Source organism: Dermacentor andersoni, chromosome 10 (assembly GCF_023375885.2).
Source record: "Dermacentor andersoni chromosome 10, qqDerAnde1_hic_scaffold, whole genome shotgun sequence".
NCBI classification, from domain to species: Eukaryota; Metazoa; Arthropoda; class Arachnida; order Ixodida; family Ixodidae; genus Dermacentor; species Dermacentor andersoni.
In genome coordinates this window covers 122053981-122076410 of record NC_092823.1, presented here as the reverse complement: position 1 = coordinate 122076410, position 22430 = coordinate 122053981, and the positions used below count along the sequence as shown (strand labels likewise).

At 44.6% G+C, this 22430-nt stretch overlaps 1 protein-coding gene across 1 annotated transcript; it reads right to left on the bottom strand.

Annotated features, from left to right (window-relative positions):
- Positions 1 to 32: 32 nt before the first annotated feature.
- Positions 33 to 22143, bottom strand: wmd (serine-threonine kinase receptor-associated protein wmd). Its single transcript, XM_050192451.3, has 7 exons — positions 21998 to 22143; positions 18721 to 18860; positions 17327 to 17477; positions 12480 to 12579; positions 9628 to 9765; positions 3462 to 3598; positions 33 to 3330 (listed from the first exon to the last, which is right to left on the bottom strand). Exons 1-7 carry the CDS (start codon positions 22113 to 22115, stop codon positions 3062 to 3064), a joined length of 1053 nt encoding a protein of 350 aa, XP_050048408.1. The 5' UTR covers positions 22116 to 22143; the 3' UTR covers positions 33 to 3061.
- Positions 22144 to 22430: the final 287 nt, after the last annotated feature.

Here is a 22430-nt window from a genome sequence, read left to right as displayed (position 1 = left end):
TATGCAAAAGTTGGAAGAAACACTACTGTTAGTATTCTTTAGCATGGCATGCCAAACTTTTATTTTGAGAAGTTCACAGTCATCAATATATTTCCGGCTTGAGGCAAGCGTCACTCCCATTGTAGAGGAAGAGGACAGGTCGTTCTTGGAGAATCACAGTTGACTGCTTCAGAATAGAACTGGTAACACAATGTAACGCAAACAAAATGTAACATTTCTACTCGTCCAATAGCAGCCTGCCATTTTTAGGGAAGGAATAGAAGGAAATCAAATGTCTAACACGGCAAAATCAAACACTTGGAATAAAAAAGGACATCAGGTGTGTCTACCGTTGAAAAATCAGCATTCACTTAATTTCTGCTGCAGCTTCACAGATGTTACGATGCGGGTGAGATGAACACCAACATCACATATCCACGAGTAAAGCTATGCCAAACTTTCTCATTAAGCAAACTAAATTGAAGAACTCCTTTCCAGAGATCTTCTAGCAGGAAAGCTCCACTAATGCTGCCAAGCCGCTGGCTTATCAGCTGCGGCTACTAGAGCACAAAACACAGATTCTGCTTTACTCAAGTGCGCAGAGTTACGAACAAAGGTTTATGAACCACGTAAGCAACTACCATGCCGCATAAACAACTCTCTTCTTCAGTCAGGCAACCTAGAAAATTCTGTTGAAGCATTTTTTTCGTACCTCTCATTGCTATACAGCACACAAAAAGAAGGGAAACTATGTTTCATCAAAATGTACAAAGCTGTGGAAAAAATGTTTATGAACCACATAAACTGTTAAAGAAATTTTGTATGGGCAGGAAAACTTTGTTGAAGGAAAGTTATCTTTATAGTCACTTGGCTACGAAGCACTTGAAAGGGATTCAAGGTATCTCAAGTGTTGCCCAAAAGCTTTAGAACCTGATAATTACCTTGCCATGTAAACAACTCTGTTCTGCACAAGTTTCATACGGGAAAGCTGGAACAGTGTTAAATCAGAGCTTCTTGCCTTTGTGGGTACTAATGCATCCAAAAGGGCTCCACATTCATGGAAAAGCATACCGTTCCGGATAAATGTTCATGGACCAAAAGCTGCTAGCTTATGCAGAACATGGGTTCCAGATTCTTGCTTGAAGAATAGAAAATTTTCAAATGAAGAGCTTTCTTGTAACTGCATCTTTTTCGTAAGCGCTATACAACTGCTACAGTGATGAGCATGTATCAAAACAGTTGTACTGAAACATCATGCTTCGTTCCCAAAACCTTTTATGCCAACTGCACATTTTAAAATGTCATCCCAACCTGCGTAAAATACTTGAAATACTGAAACTGAACCATCCTTCCTTCTAGCCACAAAGTATTCATTGTAGACAGTTTTAGTTTTTCACTTCTACTTGTTCTTTGTACGCACAAGCTCAAAGTGCAGTACACCAAAAATGCTTACATTTGAGCACATTGCTGGTAGGCAAACAAGTTTACCTTCAGGTGTGGTTGATGTCAATTCAAGGTGCGCTGCCATGAAGCTAAACAAGGCAGATTCACACTAAATGTAGTCTGCATTGCTGGGAGACCACACTGCGCTTCAAGCAGGCAGCAGTCGTCAATTCTGTGATAAGCGGATAACTGTACCTTCGCTTCAAACATGCAACTGCACAGAGTTCCTTATGTAAAGGTACAAATGTTGTAATGAATATGCAGTTGTTCTACAGTACTGATCTTGGAGAACTTTCCGAGAGTTTAAAGTGAGGGTGTAGGTTACATGAAGGAGTTGGCAATGCACGCGACTGTAAAGTACACAGAGCCACGAGAACATGATATCTGCCAATGTTAAGTGATAACTGGAAAGTCTATGACACAGGAATCCAACTTGATCTACAATATCAAACTGCCATTTCACAGACAAAAATGGGTGAAAGCCCATGTAGTAAAAAGGTTGAAGCAAGAAATCTTTAAAAATTTTGCACATCAACACGCACAATTTGCCACATTTTAGCTAAATTCACAGTCATAAAGCAATGCTTGTTGCAGATTCATTTGCATACCAATCCTCCTGTAATGAATGTCAAGCACTGCATAATGCTAAACAGATATAGAAGCTTCACAGCACAAAGGTTTATGCACTAAGCTTAACAACAAAGAAGGCTTCAATCGACCCCTAACAACACCAGACAGTGCTTTCCAGTTCAATTTTATCTCCTTTATGATGTAACGCACTATGAACTAAACAGGAGAAAGAAAAAGTCACCCAAGCTTTGGGTACAGTAAACCTGCTTTTTCATTATGTAACAAGAAAGAAAGCATCATTACACGTCCATCAGTGCCAAACTATGGCCTTCACACATTCTCTTTTGCCAGCTAAGAAACCAGACAAAAAATAAAAGAAGTGAGAGAAAAGATGAGAATGCCCCAGCTTCAGCATAGTAAAACTGTTACAATTGCAGAACACTGTATTGCTATGCATAACTTTGCTACCAGGACAAAATTTGAAGCAAACGACCCCCTTCTTCCTTGTAGTCAACTTGGTTTTCTCATAGGTAGACACCAGAGAAATGAAAAACAAAGAAGTTGAATGAAAAGAAACGGAAGCACAATCATCGTGCGTGCAATTGCAGTGAGACCACCACAATGCTAGATTTCCAGCTGTCTACTGACTTTTGGTAGACGAGCCCCGATGCTCCAAACGAACGTCAAAAGAAAATGCCCAAACTTTGGATAAAGCAAAGGCGGCAACCGCACTTCCACGATACCAGTATAACTGTGCGTAACATGGTTGGCAGAACACAATCTGAACCGGAGGACTTTTTTCTCCCCTTAGTTACTCACCTCCTTCAAAAAAAAAAAAAGTCAGGGAAAAATAAAAAAAGACACGAACATTCTGCATGCAACTGTGGTGACAGAACACTTCTGGACTTTCTGCCGTCTGCCGACCTTAAGCAAACGGGGCCACTTCTGCTATGCTGCAAGTTGCACAGTGGCATCATCCGCCTTTCATTTGTGCAGGATCCAAGACTGCCCTTAAACGCTTGCTGGATCTCAGTTCCAGGTTTCTTTTCGCACCAGCCCTGGGAGGAGATCATGCCTCTGCTTTGACGGCACTGTTGGCGGTCGGCGTCGTGGCAGCAGTGTCGGGGGGCGTGGGAATTTCGTTGTTATTGTTGTTGTTTGCCACGCCCTCACCAGCGGGGCCTTCCGTTGGCTGTACGTACTTCCACAGGCCGTACGTTTTGCCAACCGTTGTCTGCCAGAGTCTCAGGGTTCCATCTTCGCTTCCGCTCGCATACAGCTCGCCGTCGGGGGAAAATCTTACGCAGTGCACGGGTCCGAAGTGTCCCTTGAATGATTCTGAAATGCAAAGAGTATCACTGTCACACTAACACATGCCCCAATAAAGGAAACTGCCAATTTGCTGCATTTTTTATCAGCAAAGATCAATTTGAGATTTCAGGACTAAAAAGCCTAGACAATGGTCTCACCAAGCTCTGTTCCAGTTTCGTACTCGAACTTGTACATCTTGAAGTCCTCGCCTCCACAGACAAAGAAGGACTTGTCAGGCAGCAGGGATGCTGAGTTAACCTGGCTTGGAATCTGGAACTCCTTCAGTTTTTCCATGCTATGGTGCGAGAAAGACATGCCAGTCAGACAACCAAAACACAAGTGCAAGCATCTGCTAGTAAACAAAAGCGGTGACAACCATGCAAGCACGTATGCTACACTGCGTTTTTTAGCCCTGACCTAAAGCCGATTGACTCCTATGTATTATGTTTACATTTGATACATCGCCATTCTGTAATTTTCCTGCATTTGACGTTGCATTTGAATGCAGTGGTCTCATAAATGTGGCGGTGCAGAGGCAAATTCACAAGTATGAAATGCAGGAAGTATGCAATTGTCAATTTCAATAAACCTGTCACAACAGGACTGTAGTTTTTGCCGGCTCTTAATCTGCTTCAGCGCAACACAACCATCTTATGCAGGGAAGCATGTTAATGAAAAGAGGTTATTGTCACAGAACATAGTAGATGTCCCATAATTATACACATGCGCAGAGCTGTTCCAGACATTGCTGCGGTGATTTGGGGGTTCCCTCACTGTCACATTTTCCCGACTATTACATATGTTTTCGATGGTCTCCTGAAAAACACATCAATGGGGTTCTACTGCATAACAAGCCTTGTATAACACTGTATGTATCATGAATAAGGAGAAAGGAAACCGAGGGCCCAATTTTTATTAGTCATATCACAAGAAGCCAACACTTTCCTCACTGTCATTGGTTTGTTGGCTTCTGATGATATTGCATATATCAAGAATTCAATCAACATATTAAATTTTTTGTTGTATTTTACCAATGTGCATCAATGAATAATTACCAGTGCTGTATTCTAATAGATAATATTTTAAAAAGCAGGAACTACCAGTTTATGAAATCAATTGGAGGGGGAGGTACAGTAAAAACCGGGATATAGGTCGAACTTTTTTTCAAAGAACCATTGCGAAAAGTCGACCCTCGTTTTATATACCGGACATTGGCGGAAACACTACGGAAGTCTTGCAACAATGGGCGGGTGAAGTAAAGAAGCACCATCGCCATCAGCGGCAGCGCGTCGTGCTGACATTGCGGCACCGCCAATTTGCATTCACATTGTTACAAAGTTACAGTCGCCGACCGATTTTCCGGACTCCAAAAATTCGGACATGCCCGATTATTCGGTCAGCTTCGCGGCACCGCCGTTCTCCCCATAGACCATAATGTATAACAACTGCCGAAAGTTCGGACACCTTGCAACCTCTCGTCTGATTTTTCGGACACTCCTTGAGCCAACTCGATCGAGGGCATCATGCACCGACTGACCGGCGCATAGTTCGACTTGCTGAACGCCATTTTTGTTTTGAACGGAGCCTCCTTGCTGCCCCACGAAGTGGCGCTACTGGAAATCCCCGCTCATCATCATCGTTTCTGCCTGGTCCAATAGAGTGGCCGTACAGCAGTTCCGGTTTCAGCTTAGTAAGCCATGTCAAGACAATCCAGCAGCTGATTTGTTTCTTTCGCGCACGACGCTGCGAGCAGGCCGCGTTTTTCGTTTGTGCGACTGGTGTCGGCACGGTGGTGTTTGCTTTGTGTGCTGTGTCGAGGTTTCGGTGTTCCAACGCGGCGTACGGAAACATCGCGTCGAGTGTCTAATGGCGCCGACAGTGCCCGCGCAGACTGCGCTAGAGAATGCCGGCAAGCGGGTGCCGGGAGGCGTAAGCTTTGTCGCCTTCCGATGTGCTCCCTACTGACGCGGATGATGTTCTGCCGAGACCTGCGCAGTGGTTGCATTGCGATTCCGGACACCGTCTCATTTGACAGTTTCACAGGTGCTGACACTGCTGTACTGACATGCGCAGAACTCGACGACGGCGAGATCATTCGTCAGGTTTCTGCTGCACCCATTCTCTATGCTGCACCGCCGGACGATGACTCCGAGTCAGAAGATGACGCACCATGTGCTATGCTGCCGTCGCATGCGGAGCGTGCACAAGCAGTGACTGTGCTTTCAGCCGCCTATAGTGACCGTACGACCCTCTCCGAGATTCAGGCTTATCTGATTGCACGTAAACAGAACAGCGTGCAACGGCGCACTCACAATTTCTTCAAGCCTACTGCCGAGCTCGAATAAGTGCGTGGAAATAAAGGATTTCATTTTTTTTTTCTTAATCTGCTTTTTCGGACACCTGTTTATTCGGACATTTCCGCAGTCCCCGTGAGGTCCGAATAAACGGTCGGCGACTGTATATTGGTTAAAGGCTGCTTTTTCACATTTTGTTTCAAAATGAGCGGAAGCCGATGACACGTCACCGTCGCCTTCAAGAAAAAGGCGATTGAGTGCGCAGAAGCCCCCGGCAACCTCGTGGCACAGCGCAATTTTGGAGTATCCGAAAAGAGCATTCGGTACTGGCGGAGACAGAACCAGCAAACCAACAGAAAACGTCATTTCGTGGGCGGACTGCAGAATTGGAAGACAAGGTTGCGGAGTTCGTCCGGGAGCTGCGTGTAAGATCGCTGCCTGTGACAGCCGAATGCATCCGTTTGAAAGCGGTAGAGATCGTGCGTGCCTCTCGACTGGGCAGCGAGAAGCACTCATCATCCAACTCTAGTTCGGACCACTCAAAGACGTTGCTCTGATTCGGAGTAGTGCTTGCACACCTCGTGCCCTTCTGTGTACTGTACACCCGGCCAATTTTTAACAGTATCACGCAACCATCGACCCGCGTGTTTGTCAGCACCTTATCACGGCACGGAGCGGCAAAGTAGCGAAAGTAAGCGCACGTGTACACAGGCGCGTATCTCGTTTGTTTCGCTGCTCAGCGCCGTTAATAAGGTGCTGACAAGCACGCGAGTCAATGGTCGCGCGATGCTGTTAGAAATTGGCCGGGTGCACATGCGAGCAGCATCTAAATAAATACTGTCACTATTGCGCATGAGTCGCATTTGTTTTAAGGAAAGGGTGTCTTTCGGTACTTTTGCCATCGAAAAAGATCTTTTTCATTTTTAGAATTTGTTAGTTGGGGGATCGACCTATATTCCGGTCCGACCTACAGTCCGGTTTTTACGGTACTCATATTTATACACTTGCAGTAAACAAACAGGCAAGAGGGAACAAGATACAAAATGTCTGCATTGGCCACTGTTTAGCATGCTGATTTTTTATTTGCTCAAACATTATCCAGTGTCAGAAAAAATACGAGCCTAGCTTGTTGTTAGCATTGCAGTAGGAGGCCGCCACAGAACATGGATGAAAGCAGCAGCTACATCTGTAGGCGTGGTGTCGAGAGAGTTTTATTCTGCCATACCTTCGACAAGACGGCAGATGGCACTTGACATATTGAATATCACCCACTGGCCACTCTACGCATTAAATGATCAAAACAGAACATGACATGAATTGTTACCAAAAAAGCCCCTGCGTGACTTAATCCAAACAGGCAACGTTCCAATACATTCTGAAGCTGACGAACTAAAAATGGATGGTGCATAAAATTCCACCATTGAACGAGGAGACTACTCCTCTAGACACTGTCAAACTCCTGGATACTGCAAAATTTGTGATCCAGTCATTTGCTTTGTCTCACATGGTGGCTATGATTTCACCGACAGGCTCAAAATGCCAACGTGGCAGATTTTCACAGTCCTCAGAATAACGTACCAGGACAGACTACTTGAACATAAAGCAGACGACAGACACAAGCTCTTGTGTTTGCCGCCAACATTATATCCTGCCCTGAACGGCATCAGCGACTTATCATGCACAAACAAAACTAAGTTAGGGCTGGGTACACTACTACAGCCTGGGATCCTGAGACCGGCACTCCACACACAATCGTCGACCCCAAACTATGAGCAACCCATCAAATGTTCTGAACTGAACGTGCAGACAAGCAATCTAAAGATTTTACAAAGCAGGTGCACATGAATCTTGGACTATGAAGGACAGGATCACGAACATGAATAAACAAGACTGAATGAGTGACATGCATTTCACTCATTCAAATATTGTTTCTTTGCATGTTAAACATGAAATGCTTTTAGCTCCCGTTGTCAGTGACCTTCAAGTGATTTTGAGCCAAAAGCCAGAGCTGTTATCCGGGTACTCAAACGAGAACCGAGCAGGTTGCGAGAATAAAATTTTATCTGGGCAACCTGTCAAAACTTGAGAAAATGTAGTCTCTGACCCACAACCCTTTGTACAGGACTGCATTACATAGGCTAGTTTTTGCCCAAACAAGCAACAACAACAAAAAATATATTCCTACCGAGCTCTACCGGTAGCAATATTGCTACCGAAGCACCACCTTTTACTGCCCCCAAGGGCTGAAACTGCCACAGGCACGTCTGAAGCAGCTCTGAAGGCCTGCCAGTACAATTATTAGGCGTATTAATGCTCGTACTGTGATAGCAGATGGTGGTTGCGCGCGTGTATAATTAAGGAATACATACTGTGTCTCGTGACAATTGCCTCTTCCAACTCTTGGTATGCTTCACTGCAATATTTAGTGTATGCTTCCCCACGTATCTGTGCTCCATTGAGGGGAAGCTGACTTTCGGGAACCGGTATTATGCAATGTGTCCTGCTTTCCAAACTTCGAAGCCATTGGCAAGGATTACAAAGGTGGAGTCGGCACCATTGCTAACAATGGCAAATTGTTTTATTGAAAAACATGGCACTGAACAGCAAGACGCTTAGTAGCAAACGTCAAAGTAGCTAGGCCTAGCATTGTCAAGGTGGTGGCTGTGGCTGCCAGCAGACCTGCGTGCGAAAGTGACTGACTGCTCTAGGCTGCGGGATAAAATGGCGGCGGTGGTGGCTTTGATCAATGCCGTTTCGGAGCTAGGGTCATGGCAAGAAGTCTGGAAAGTCGGACAGCGAAGGGTTTTCACATTCAAAATTTGAGAGGTTCTTTACGCTGGCTTTATGGGGTACCGTGGCAATGCCGTGAAGGCATCCGAATTATCGGACATGTCTGAAAAATCGGGCGTCCGGAAAATCGGTCGTTGACTGTAGTTGCATAACCCTACTTTTTGAAAACATTGCATTGTCGTGAAAACGCGAAAATACCGCAACTTTTGCGCAGTTGGCGCAGATGGCTCTTGAGTGGGTGCAGCCAGGAGCAGGCAAGTCGAATCGTAGCAAGATGACGCAAATGGCGCAGTTGGACCACCACTGCCGATTGAAAACACCTATTTTCAGCCTGCCCTAGGATTTTTCAAACAGTAACCGAAGCTCACAATGCTTGCTTATGGTATTTAACGAATTCCAATCTGTGACTTTTTTTGTTTAAATTGTGCCAAATATTGCCTGCGTTTTGGAATTGGATACAAAACCAAAGCCGCTTTCACGACGTTCATATACTTCACCGCAGAAACTAAATGTACCGCGGCAAAACTGACTTTAGAAAACCGGCTGTCATTGTGCAACACAATTTTCTCGCTAAAAAAATCAGGAGCACGTTAGAAATGTACTTTCTTTAGGAGTTTAATGCAATCTATAATTTTTTTTTCATTTGGACACCTAGAAAGTGTGTGCATTTGATTTGGGGGCATGTAAGACTCTGGAAAATACTTCGAAATTGCAGTGTGTTTTGGCATATTTTGTGCATCTTCCTTAAATAAACCCAATGGATAATTCAGTCAGTTTTGTTAGACCCATCAGGATCGAATTAACCGAAGTTGACTGTATTGCAGACTGAAAAGTTCATGGGTGCCCCATCGAACATTTTCTGAGGCACCACATCTTCATAATACACTCACACCATATGAACATACACGCCAAACACATGCTCATAAAATTTCCAACCGCTCAGTGAATGCTTGGAAATGTTTCCTTCCTTCAATGTGAAATTAACAGCTATCAAAATTGCAACATCATTTCGAAATTTTTTATGTTGAAGCTTTATTTCGGTACCTGTGTCAATTTCCACTCCTTGTTTGCTAGTTGTACTGGTATAATGTCACTCATATTTTGTTTTGTTAGTCTTGCACTTCCACAATACAAATTTTGATTTGCCGATCTTGTCTTCATGATGCCTCTCTCAATGCCTTGAACAGGGTCTGTGAGGTATTTTCAAACAAATAAAACAAATGCATAAATGAACACTCACGTTTCGGTGCTCCACGTGCTCACCAAGTGACCATGGGTGACCAAGAGCATGCTGCCATCCGGGGTCAGCTCCAGGTCGCTTGGGGCACTGGGCAGATCCAGCTTGCCCACTTCTGCCCCGCTCACGTAATCCCAGAACCTGAAGGTCCAATGTTTGCCATAGTCAAACTCCGTCAGAGCAAAACAAAACTAAAGGCTCTTCGCATTAAACTGCAACTGAAAGGACTTGTGGTAGCATGTTCAGGTCTGTCTTGCAAAAGGTGTCAGTAATGTACACGCTCCTTCTCGTCTAACATCGCTTCAGGTGCATGCTGACAGAAATGCAGTATACAAGCGGACAATTGTCTGTGGCAATGAATGAAAAGCTATGGAGGCAAAGCCTGCACGCATGACAGTGCTGCAAAAAAGTAAGTCTCGTTCGCATCTGTCTCATTCGCAACATGGGAAACCAAGAACATCAACCATCTTGTTGACTATGTTGCTTATATCAAAATAAGACACAAATTGCAACCACTCGGTGTTAAACTGAGGTAGAAATTATTTTGCTTTACTTTGCTTAACTAAAGAGCTACAGGGGAAGAGTAATATGCGAGCACTGTCTGCTCTTCCATGAACTATCGGTACTCCCCACAAGCGCCGCTGTTCTGAGGGTGCCGCCACAAAAGGAACAGCGGCACTTCCATGAACTATTGACACCCCCACATGAGTGCTGTGTGCACTGTAAAACTCAGAAATGTTGAAAAACCCTTCTGAAAAGCGAACAAACGTGCGGGATAGCACAAAGCTACGGGTGGGGCCGTAGAGCAAACATAAAATTGTAACTAAATTGTAGCTCCCCTGTTATCCTGTAGGTCTCACTTTTCTTGCAGTGTCATGTTTTGGTTTCAATTGTAAGTCGAACCTCCAACTTCAGAATTTCAAATTTTAAAATATAGGTTGACTTACAATTGTGTAAATGTGGTACTATAGCTTTGTTCTCAAATCTTGGAGAAAGAGAATTTTTTTTTCGCCTGCACTGTTAACACAAAATGCAGCGTCATGGTTCGGCTGGACATTTAGTTTCCTACTAAATGTGCACCAAGTACTAAACGTGGTAAAAAAGTGTAGCAGCACACTTCTGCAGTGTATACATGTGCACAAGATGGTGGCTCATTTCTTTTCTGTACTAAATAAGCAAACATGTCAAACCTTGCACTGAATAATGCAGATCAGAAGATATGATCTGGCTTCACGAGACTTGGCCAAAAAGAAACAGAAAAGAAAGCAGGAGTGAGTGCAATATCCTCTCTTAAAGCTGTTCAAGTAGAAACACAGATGAAGACTGCATGTTTCAGTGACTGTCCTTAAACTATGACGAGGTTGTAAACGGGTCATTTTCCTCAACAGCTGCGACGCAAGTTAGAAATGATAATTATACCAAGATCTGTCACTAAATTTTACTGATTAAGTGTGTAATACAGTCAACGACCGATTTTTTAGGTATGCCGGATGATTCGGACACATTCATGGCACCACCACGTACCCCATAGGGCCCATGTACAAGAACATCTGAAATTTTGGGAGCTGAAGTCTTTGGCCGTTCAATGTTCCGGGCCTTCTGCCGTGACTGCAGGTCCGAAACAGCACTAATGGAAGGTACCGCCGCTGCCATTTTTATTATCTTGCAGCGTTGAACCAGCGCTCCCACATGCCAATCCTCTGGCAGCCGTAGCCACCACGGCGGCAACGCAGGCCAAGTTGCTTCAACTTTTGCTACCAAGCTTCCTGCTAGTCGGCGCCATGTTTTTCATTGAAAGAATTCACTGCTGTCAGCAATGGCGTCGATTACACCTTTTTAATTCTCGCCAACGGCTTCGAAGCGCGGAAAACACGGCAAGGGTCAAGGATTGCGCAATGGCAGTTCACAAAAGTCAGCTTCGCCGCATTATAGCAATGTTAAGCAGTGAAGCATAAGCGACGCATTGCGGTGAAGCACACTAAAAGTGGAAAGGTGTATGTGGTCCTTACAGACGCTTGCACCTGCCTTCTTCTGTCATGTTACGAGCACCAATACGCCTAATATGTGTAGTGGCAGGCCTTTAGAGCTATTTCAGACGTGCCAGCGGCAATTTGAGCCCTTGGTGGGAGTTGTAAAAGGCGTGCATTCACTTTTTCAGACTGCCCACTTTTTCTAATGTTGTGGCCCCTAAGCTGTCTGAACAATCAGACATTGACTGTAGTTCACTTAAGTGCATTATAAAATCAGAAGTGAGTCAATGTCAAACTTGCAATGATATGCACTAGTGCTCCTTGTCTCGTTTTCCCACAAAGCCCCCCTATGTAATACCCTCAGCTGTGAGGGCATTTAGGGGTATTTTGTATAAATAAATAAATAAGGACGACTGATGTACTTCACTGACAAATATATTATACATGGTGTTAGCCTCAGGATCCCTACACTTAGTAGTCATGCCCTCAGCAGTGACCAGCTTTAATTGTGCGACTGCCATATGTGCACCAAACTTGGTGCCCATATGGGCAATAACAAAAAGAGCAACTAGTGAAATTTCATAAGGAGCATACTGGAAACAGTGTATCACACATGCTTTCTGCCACTGCCAGCAAAAATTAACTTTGTCATAACTCCTTGCTTTTTATTGACTGAAGACAAGCGCCAATGAGTGTCATGTCTGTTACGGAACTGTTAGCAACATTACAGGGCTCTTCCTACCATTCAGTTTGTGGGGTGGTTGCTTTGAAGGAAGTTACCATCCAAGTAAAAATGCATACTGGAAACTTCACAAACATCACAGTTCTAATGATGTCTCATCAAAGTCCTACAACTGTTCATAGTTTAGTCAAAACAGCAGTTACCTGACTGTCTTGTCGTCCGATGCAGAAACAAAGCGCTTTTCGTCTTGGAGGAACAGCACTTTCTTGATAGCAGATGTATGTCCTTTCAGCACAGTGGGTTCTGGGATGGGAGACCGTCCACTGGTCAACTCAACATCAGTCAACACTTGTTGCTGGGCTAGTTGTTTCATACCTTTCACAGTGTGATAGAAAGCTTTGACAGGACAAGTGTTTATGTATTTCAAACCTCTTCTACGTTACTTTTCTCCAATAGTGGGCCCTACTTTCTGTTCTTGATTTTCTACGGAGCCTGATCTGCTCGTAGCACATTTGCCTCTGCAAAAGACGCTCATTCCTGTCCTGGTCTCACTTCACTTTCTTTCGCGTCCTATCACATCATCGACATCTGACCTCAGCTACTTCCACTTTCCCCTCAGAGAGACAAAAAGAGGCACACAAAACCCAGTCATAAGTGGAACAATATTGCAGCCCCAGCGAGGCCAAATTAAAAAAAATAGGCTATATTTATATTCTACGTTGTAGTTAACAAGCAATGTTGCAAAAGCTACACAAGTACTGTGGTCGCTGTATGCATACAAGTATTCAAGCTATTAAGGATTAGGAGCAGAGCACACAATATTTTGCTCACGAATGCAAGGTAGTGTGAAAAGTTGCTCTAAAAATCCATAGCGTTGCTTGCTATGCATGGAACAGAATGCAGTGTACCGAAGCAATGAAAACATAGCAGTAGTCGCCAGCGATTGAGGTGCTGAAAATGTGGGATGCTGTGCTGATGAAAAGCTGAAAGCATGAGTACAAGGCTATTCCTACTCCTCGCTCTCAAGAGCAGTTCCTTACAAAGTTGCTGCTTGGGAAGAATAATGGCTGGCCAGCATATGTATGCAAAATGGAAAGATTGGGATAAAGATTCACAATCGCTTTAAAGCTGCTGTATACCTGCCACATGGGCAGAGCTCGGCACCCTAACCATCAGCAGATTCCTACACAGTGACTCTACGCATCAAAATTCCACAGCTCCGGTCATTGATCAACTGGGCTAATTACTTTTCGTCTCCACTGTACCTCAGCGCAAGCCTACATCACACAGCACTTGCAGCGCAAGGTGAACCTGCTGTGCAATGCAATAAAGTCTGCTAACTAAGATGCAAAGTATGGTTAGCTTAGTCGCAAGCAAAATCGAATTGGTAACCAGAGACAGACTGAGCAACAGCCTCCCATTCACAATAAGAATTCAGACAAAGCACACAAAACAAAGTTAGGAAAATTCGAGGGACCCTGCAATATTTCTTTAACATGGAAAATAAACTGAACGGAGCGGTTCACAACGTTCTCACGAACAAATGTGACAAATGTTTTTCCAGTATACACAGCACGAAGCCTATGTTTTCGCTGATGAGCTACTTACCTGTTACGATAATGTAATCTAGCATTGCATCTTTCTCTGCTTTGCAGTCGGTGATAGATAACTTGGACAGCTTCACAATACCATTACTGGCCTCACAGACTTAACAATAAGAACAAGCAAAATTCTGCATTCCTATAATAATAAGGACTCCGCCTGCGCGACTGACCGAGCATCAATTTGGCCCCCCGAGTTCATCAGAATGATATTGTTTTGACATATCACCAGATTTTCTTTCTACGTGATCACAGGGTGTCTACCAAGTTGACATTTCCAAATTCCCTGAGTTTTCCAGGTTTTCCCTGAGCACCTTTGCAAAATTCCCTGAATGAGCCAGAACTTTGTTTTATGTCAAGACAGGCTGACACCACGTTGCCTGATGCTGTCACTCTCTAGTAAGCATGCTGAAACAAAAAAAAGACTTAATCCAGTTTGAATAGTAAGGAGTAATATCTATTTTATTTAAAAAGAAAACAGAAGAAAGGTGTTAGTAAAATGCACAGCGAAAGAAATGGTAAAGCCCATTCCAAATTGAGTCGAACATGTTCAAATACGAATGAAAAGGAGATGCATACATAAGTCAATATTTTTTAATATGAGTTATTTCTATCAACTGATAGCAAGCTCATCTGTATGAGGCCCTGAACTTTGTCACAACTAAGGTTCTCTCTCAGCCGCTGGGAAGTCAACCTCAACTGTCCTGCCATACTCTCAGCCCGTACACAACATTTCGGTGTTGGGTTTCACTGCTTAAAACAATTTATTTTGGTTTGGATGAGGGACACCTGTATCTCAGCGTCAGCCAACACTTAGTTTTTTTAGCTCAAGCTCCTTCAAAAAGGCGGCGGCACCCTTCCTTTCCCGTTAATTCCTCAGTGCGTCGATCCTTTCGGTTCTCATCCTCCTTCTACCACGCTTCCACCACATGGATCATCTGAAGCATCCTCTTGGTCAGTTGTACAGTCAACATTTGATTTTTCGGTCCTCCTAGGGGACGCAAAAACATTTTTAAAAAATCGGGCAGCCTGAAAAAAATTAATGCATGTCTTTAACTGCCTTTAAGGGCTAAAATTACCACAGGCACGTCTGAAAAAGCTCTGAAGGCCTGCCAGTACACTTATTAGGCATATCAGTGCTTGTACTGTGACAGGAGACGGGGTGCACGCATGTGTAATTAAGGAATACATACTGTGTCGCGTGACAATTGCCCCCTTCCCACGCTTGTTATGCTTCACCGCCTAACACTAGTGTACTGAGGCGAAGCTAACTTTCGGAGACTGACATTACGCAACGCACTGTGCTCTGCGAGCTTCAAAGCCAATCGCGAGGATTACAAAGGCGGAGTCGGTGCCATTGGTGATAGCGGCAAATTCTTTCAATGAAAAACACGGCACCGCACGGCAGGAAGCTTAATAGCGAACATAGAAGCAGCTAAGCCTAACGTTGCCGCGGTGGTGGTTACGGCTGCCAGCGGATCTGCGTGCGAGAGTGCCGGTTCGAGGCGGCGAGATAATCAAAATAGCGGCGGTGGCGGCTTTGATTAATGCCATTTCAGACCTGCAGTCAGGGCAATATACATTGACTATATGGAGTACGTGGTGGTGCCGCAAAGCCGTGCAAATTATCGGGCATGTCCGAAAAATTGGGCGTCTAGAAAATCGGTCGTTAACTACTCTGGCAATACATCGTGCCGATGACACGGCGTCAATGACGATTCGTTGCGATTCCTCTGTTACTGGAGCCAGCATTAACACGACTTTCGTTCCCTTTCAATAAAGTTATAGCTAATTTTCCCTGATAGAAGCACAAATTCCCTGAGTTTTCCCTGAGTTTTTCCAGACTGTTCAAATTCCCTGAGAATTCCCGGTTTTCCCGGTTGGTAGACACCCTGGATCACTGGCATGGCCGTCGGCCAAGTTGCCAGTGCCTTTTACGAAACTTAAACTAGCAAAGGCTAGTGAATCCTAAAGCCACCAAGGGCACCCAAATTTTGAGACAAGCTAAGCCAACTTGATATGTTGTAAATGCTGCATTCACAAAGTTTCCGATTTGTGGTGTAAATTCCTGGTGCCCAGCATTTGTTCCTTTACTGTTAAATACTTATGCTGTTTCAGGCAATTCCTTTTTGTTTCATTTTGGACACACTGCAACCAAATCTGCACTATAGCAGGAGTGGGTTACAACATAATGAAACAATATATTGTACATACTAGTACAAGTGTTCAATGGTTGCTAGAAATTCATTTAGAGGCAATTCACAAAAATTTATAGGCAAGGCATTCCACCAAAGAATGGTATGGGGAAATAAACTCTATATACTAAATATGTTTGCATGAGAAGTATATGGCATAATATTTAGATAATGGTACTGTCCAGTTCTTGAAGGGTGCAGAAAAAAAATAATATAGTCAGGTGAAGTGCACTGCGGTGAATTTACAAAATTGTACAAAAATTCCAAACATTCGATGTGATGACATTCCCAAAGTATGATTAGATATAAGTCTGGAAGATTTGAAGAAGGTGAGAAATTTGTTATAATGGCGGCAGATAAACCTAACTTCTTTTTGTAACGATTCCAACACCTTTATCTCATTTTTCTGATGACGATTCCAGATGATTGAGGGATACTCTTAAATCGGACGGATAAGAGTTTGTTGTGTTTTGGGGCAGAACTTAGCTGTAGATAACCAAGTAGTTGAAGATTGATTACTTTGATTGATATAAAAAATTCTTGTCACTGATAATCGTCAAGCAGCTCCAAGTGGAGCCAAATCCACCCTCGATGTCTGTGCCAACAAGGGTGGCGATGAAGTGCTGGGCAATGACTGTCACAAAGAAACACACGTACATTCCACTACTTGAACGCAGTTGACCTCTTTTTAGGTTGCCAGGAGATGGAAATTCAATGCATACATTGTTGACTACACTTTGACTATCTCACCAGGTCAAATGCAAGCATACCTACATAGGCGAGCAATGTAGTGACAAGCTTTTGTGACAATTTCTGGAATGTCACTTATTTTCTGGCAAATCTGATATTTCAGATTTTTAGCCACCTCAGTATGAATGATTGCCTAGAGACTGTACTGTAAAAGGGCAATTAACTAACGCAGCTCAACTTACTTTAAAGCGACAGCTATCTTTTCTTCTTTTGTCCATTTTCGTGGTCGGTGGCGGTCGACGATCAGAGGTCAAACTTGCAATACAAAGGTACTGAGGGAAAGGGCATGAGCTCTCACACCACTGAGTTTCAAGGGGAAGCGGGAGGAACTGTCACTCACTCGTTAGTTGGTTCGTTCGCTTGTTCAGACTAACAGCTTACACTGACAACTGTCATCGATGGTTTCTGCACAATTTTTCCTCTTTAGTGTCCCTTTACCACCAGACACATTTTGCGCCACTGTTACGGATTGTCGCAGCCCTTTCAGTGTTCTCCGAGGCTTACCAGCGTCCACCTTGTTGACGTCAAAGATCCGGAGTGACTTGTCATTGCTTCCCGTCAGCAGCTTGTTGCCGTCGGGGTCGAAGTCCACGGAACGCACTATGTGGGGATGAGAAAAGGTGTGGAGCTCCTCCCCGGCCACTGCGTTCCACAGCTGCGGAGCAAGATTGGTGAACCAGAGCTACCGTGAAACTGCCAACTTATCCAACAAAAAGTCTTATCTTTCTTAGAGCAGCATGCAACATCTGCCAGGAAAAGCCTAGGTTCTGAATAAAATCCAAGTCCAAAGGGACTGTGCCTCACGCATCGTTCACTGTTGCGAGGGAAAACGTGCAAGAGGGATCACTAAAGCAGTCGCCACTGGGTCACCATAGGTACATGCATGCTGAGTGGTCAAGTACAAATTATCTGGCAAATTCAATTTCAGGTTCGAAATAAAATTTTGGGCCCACTGAAATGTGTAGGCGCTGGCTGGGACCTTTGATCCAGAACAAAATTTTAAAAAGAAATCTAATTAACCGGAGTCAAATTAACCGAAACCGACTGTATTCCGAGTGGTGCACCGCCACACGTTTCACAGTGTGATACAGAAAATGTCTGCGCAGGACCATACAGTGCAGCACACATGGTGGCCCTTTGCTTTCTTCTTATCAACCCACAGAGGCGTAAACTGCTGCTAAGGCCAGTTCGCTACATGGCAACAGCTCCTTTAGATTAACTATTGCGTAATATTTGGCAAACAGGCAAGGCAGCTGTTCAAGGACGCCAGTGGGATCTCACCACTGCCGCTGAGAATTGACGTGTTTAACTTTCTGTTTAACTTTTATGAGCTATCGCACTGTTCGAATGCCTGCCCTGCCCTACTAAGCTTCCTTTAGAGCATGTACTTTTAACACCTTGCACCTCTTTTGGACTTCTGCACCTTTAACAAAGCACTACATATAATGAAGCATATTTCCAGTCCCGATGTAACGAGAACGTACGGTATAATAACTTCAGAGGAAACTGTCTCTCTGGTTTTTCAAAGTAGAGGATCTAAAACAAAATAATCTAAATGCGCCTCCCAGACACAGCCAAGTATACTCACTAGTACATACTCATACTTGCCCCACATACATTTCACAGGTGTGAGATGGAGAATTGAATGAGTGACCAAGGGTGTCAGTGGACATAAACATGAACCTGAGTTACTGTCGGCGAGTGTGGAGTTATGTGCCAGAAACTTCAAATGGAAGCGATTATGAAGGCAAGCAAGAATTGGCATGAGGAGGTGCGAGCACTTGAGTGCGAGGCAGCACATAACCTGCAGAAATATTGATGAGTCAGCGCCACCTACTTTCCTGACCTAAAGCTTGCTCATAATCAGCCTGCAGAACCCGGAGCACAATGGCACCTACCTTGGCAGTGAAGTCAGCTGCACCGGTGGCAGCCCTGGAGGCGTCCCTGTTGAGAGCAACGCCCCAGACGGCGCCTTTGTGCCCGACGAACGTCCCAATCCAGTCTCCAGTGTCTCCCTGCCTGAGCATCGGTTTGCCATCTGAACAGCAGAAACGAACACATAGAATAAGTAAAGCTGTCAGCAGAGCATTGTAAATCACCCTGATATAACTCACTAATTAAAGTACTTTTACCCTCCGAATCTTTTAAAGCGCAACAAAAAGTTGCGAGTAGTGCCTTGTCTTGTCGTTTCTCATTTTTTCTGTTTCGCTTCAAAAGTGCAGAAGATTATAGTCGACCAACTAGCCTGCTCGCCTGTCCATCTTATGACGTTTAGAATTTTCAATGGCTCCATATCTGCACTAAAAGCTCACACTACTGCATTTAAACATGTGACTAAACACACCAGAGTATTCAATTTGTCAGCAGCTAGCATAGTAACATTGAGCTTTCCCTTATTTCAAGTGCAACTAAACCCACGAGATCAGTGTTTGCTAAGGCGGGGGACCTCACAAGGTTCTGACCTGAACCTCACAAAGTTCGGTGGGGCTGAGGTAAAGTTAGAGACTGTCACGACATCCAGTGTTGTGGCCAAAGGTTTTCATGGCTGCTTCGACGTATCACAGCTCCTCCTGAGCAAACTGAGTCAGCTGTGCTTAGTAGAACTGAAAGTTGGGCCAGTTGGTAAAGACTCACTATCGAACTGCAGAGAGCACAAAAGACGAAGGACATAGGCAGAGCGCTTGTTTGTTAACTCTGCTTGCGTCCTTTGTCTTTTGTGCACACTGTAGCTCAACAGTGTTTAGTAGATTTTCTTTTGATGTAAACTCTTACATTGTTACAAAGACATCTACATTTAGGTCTAGTTTACATAAGCCATAAGATGCTTTAACAGAAAATTTTGCAGCTGTACCAAGAAAATATGTTCGTGAACCAGTACTTTATTTTACTATATTAGGGCTTTGGAGCCTCTTGCATCAGAGGCACATGAACAGGTTTACATGGGTTTATGGACTGAAAATAGAAACAGCTATAGTCGGATACAACTTTAGAAAAAAGGGGGCGTTTATTCCTCCGACGCGGATGCACACGAACATCCACCAATGGGCGCGCACTCTGGACTGACATCATGAGCCGGACGGCCGGTGACCTTGCCGAAGAAGATGGCCGCCCGTGCTTCAAACTGGGCCAAGTTGCGTCAGCTGTGTGCTTCAGCGATAAATGCATTGTTTTAATAAGTACTTTTTCAATAGCAACTGATTCATTTTAAGGTTGGAAAACGAGTAGTAGCTACGCCATGTACATGCAAACAAGCGCAAAAGCGATGCTGAGCTGCTCTTTCTACTTTTGTCACTTGCAATGAAGCTAAAGAGCAGACGACGGGCAGCGTTGTAGAAGGCACGGGGTTATTTTTCTTTCGCTATCCAGCATGTGCTGTATCACAGAGAGCTCTACTAAACCAGTCATCAAAATACATGTTTTTATTTATACCGAGAATTGCGCGTTTCAGGAGCGCGAATTTTCGAGCGGGACTATTTTAGTCGCGGAGGCAATCGGCTGTCGCGCTTTGGTTATCTGGGCGGGGCCTACCCTTTCTTCTAAAGTTGTATCCGACTATAGGTACATCCGACATTGAGTACTCTACCTCAATAATGAGCTTGAGATGAGGCCGAGATGAGGTATCCCGAGAGTACTTCAACGTCATGGAATGAGATTGAATGAGTTCGTTAAACCTGATTTGAGAATGACGTGAGGTCAAGCCTTGTAAGGTTGTTTGCCCACCTTTGGTCAGTGGTGGGTCAATGCAACAATCATTGCATACTGCGATGCCGGTAGAGCACAAAATACACACGGTAGTCTGAACACAGGTAAAACCACTAGCATTCATTGCTGCTGACAATTCCCAGCTGTACTTCTACTAGTGCCAGCAGTCAACCGAGCAACAAAGTTGCACATTTGAGGAAGCCATTGCAGCGCAAATAAAACAAAACGCCAAGAACAGAAGGCTGGACACCACAAGCGCTATTAGTCTAGTGTTCTTTGTTCTTGTTTTATTTCCATTACTATGGCTTCACCAAAGACCAACCAAGCTTGACCAAGAACAAGTCCTCTTAAGGGTTGCAGATGGTCCTCTCACAAGACACGAAACAATATGTTGCCTGAAAACTTGTGAAAGGCAAGGATAACCAGATAACTAGGCAGAAGGCCTGTTCAGCTTGGTCTACGAGGGCTGCGCAAGTTCTTAGCCTCCAGACGGAATGTATCGATTGAAATTATTCGAGCATGGTGCCCACTCACGCTCTTCCATAAATGAAGTTGCGAGACCAGCCTTGAATGTTACTCGAAACACAATCACAGGCGGTTAGCATTATGATGCGAACAGATGTGCACTGGCAAAGTGATGAATGCACCCAGGATGCCAAGCATTTCCCTGTCTGCGGATTGTAAATTCTCCAGCAGGAAAATGAGACAATTACTTAGCATGGAAAGGAAAAATCGCCTCTCAATATACCCCGATCAAAGATACAAGCCACCAGCTGGGTATTACATTTAAAACAGTTTAACAGCGGCGAAGCAGATTCTCAGATGACGATGCTGAGACCTGCAGGACAAGAACGCCATCCGAACACTGTACGTCCATAAACACGTTTCATAACAGAAAATGACAGAGACGCAGCAAACGTGGGCCGACACGGCTATGAAGATTACAAGCACCAAGGCAACGTACTGTGAAATTTCCACAGCCGACTTCTTGCGCACCACGCGATCCGTCATGACTGTCACCGGTTAAACTACAGCCGCGACCAATTTTTAACCATTGCAAGCACGGGCGACAGCCTCGGCTCCGGTTTGTTTGCTGGAGTGTACGAAATTCTTTTGTTTAGGCACAGAGTACGAACGTTAACAGCAACCGTAATCCCTCCTCGGAGCCGGCATGCCGGTAGTAGGGTGGCAAATAGACGCACCGGACCTACGCAGCTACGACCACGAGACAGTGGACACCTACGTATGACCCCGACATCGCCAGCGTCGCAGTTCGACGTCCTTACTAGAAGAAAAATACAAATCTATTCAAACAGTCTTAGGCAGCGAAGGCTCAATCGTGAAAGCAACGTTTTCAGGCGAGCACATGGAACCCCGAATGAAAGAATCGCGATACGCCTCGCATGTTGACACGTCGCTCCAAGCTGCCACTCGCTATATGGATACATTTCGCGGTACACCAGGCGCACTCACCTTTGCATGCCGAGATTAGGTAGTAGGCGCCCGTCGAGGATAACTTTGAGAAACACAGGTCCACCACGGGCCGGGTATGACCCGAACAAGTGAGCGGCGTTTGCCTCAAGCCGGCCATTTTTCGAATGCCGCCGGAAGCTGAATGCACATCGTGCGAGCAGCTGACTTCCGCTACAGGGCAAAACATCACCACCGTCCACTAGATGGAGACACCAACACAGATGTCGGTAGCGACGGTATCGTGTAGAAGTTGTGTCCCATTCCGCATGATTCAGGTTGCATGCCGCTGTATTTTGGCTTGCGAGAATGGCGATGATATCAATAAATCTTGATTCACGCTCGTTAAACGCTTGCACATTGCTACGATGATGTCTCATGGCTCTGTGAACGCCGCTGACCTAAGGGAGGTCGAAGCATCCAGGGCTGTTTTCGC

Excerpts from the sequence above, each read along its gene's own strand:
- wmd (XM_050192451.3), bottom strand. The coding sequence starts at position 22,115 with ATGGCCGGCTTGAGGCAAACGCCGCTCACTTGTTCGGGTCATACCCGG. Across the intron at positions 12,580-17,326 it reads CGTCAACAAGGTGGACGCTG|AACCCACTGTGCTGAAAGGA; the intron begins GTAAGCCTCGGA and ends CTCCCATCCCAG. Across the intron at positions 9,766-12,479 it reads TCGGACGACAAGACAGTCAG|GTTCTGGGATTACGTGAGCG; the intron begins GTAACTGCTGTT and ends TTGGACCTTCAG.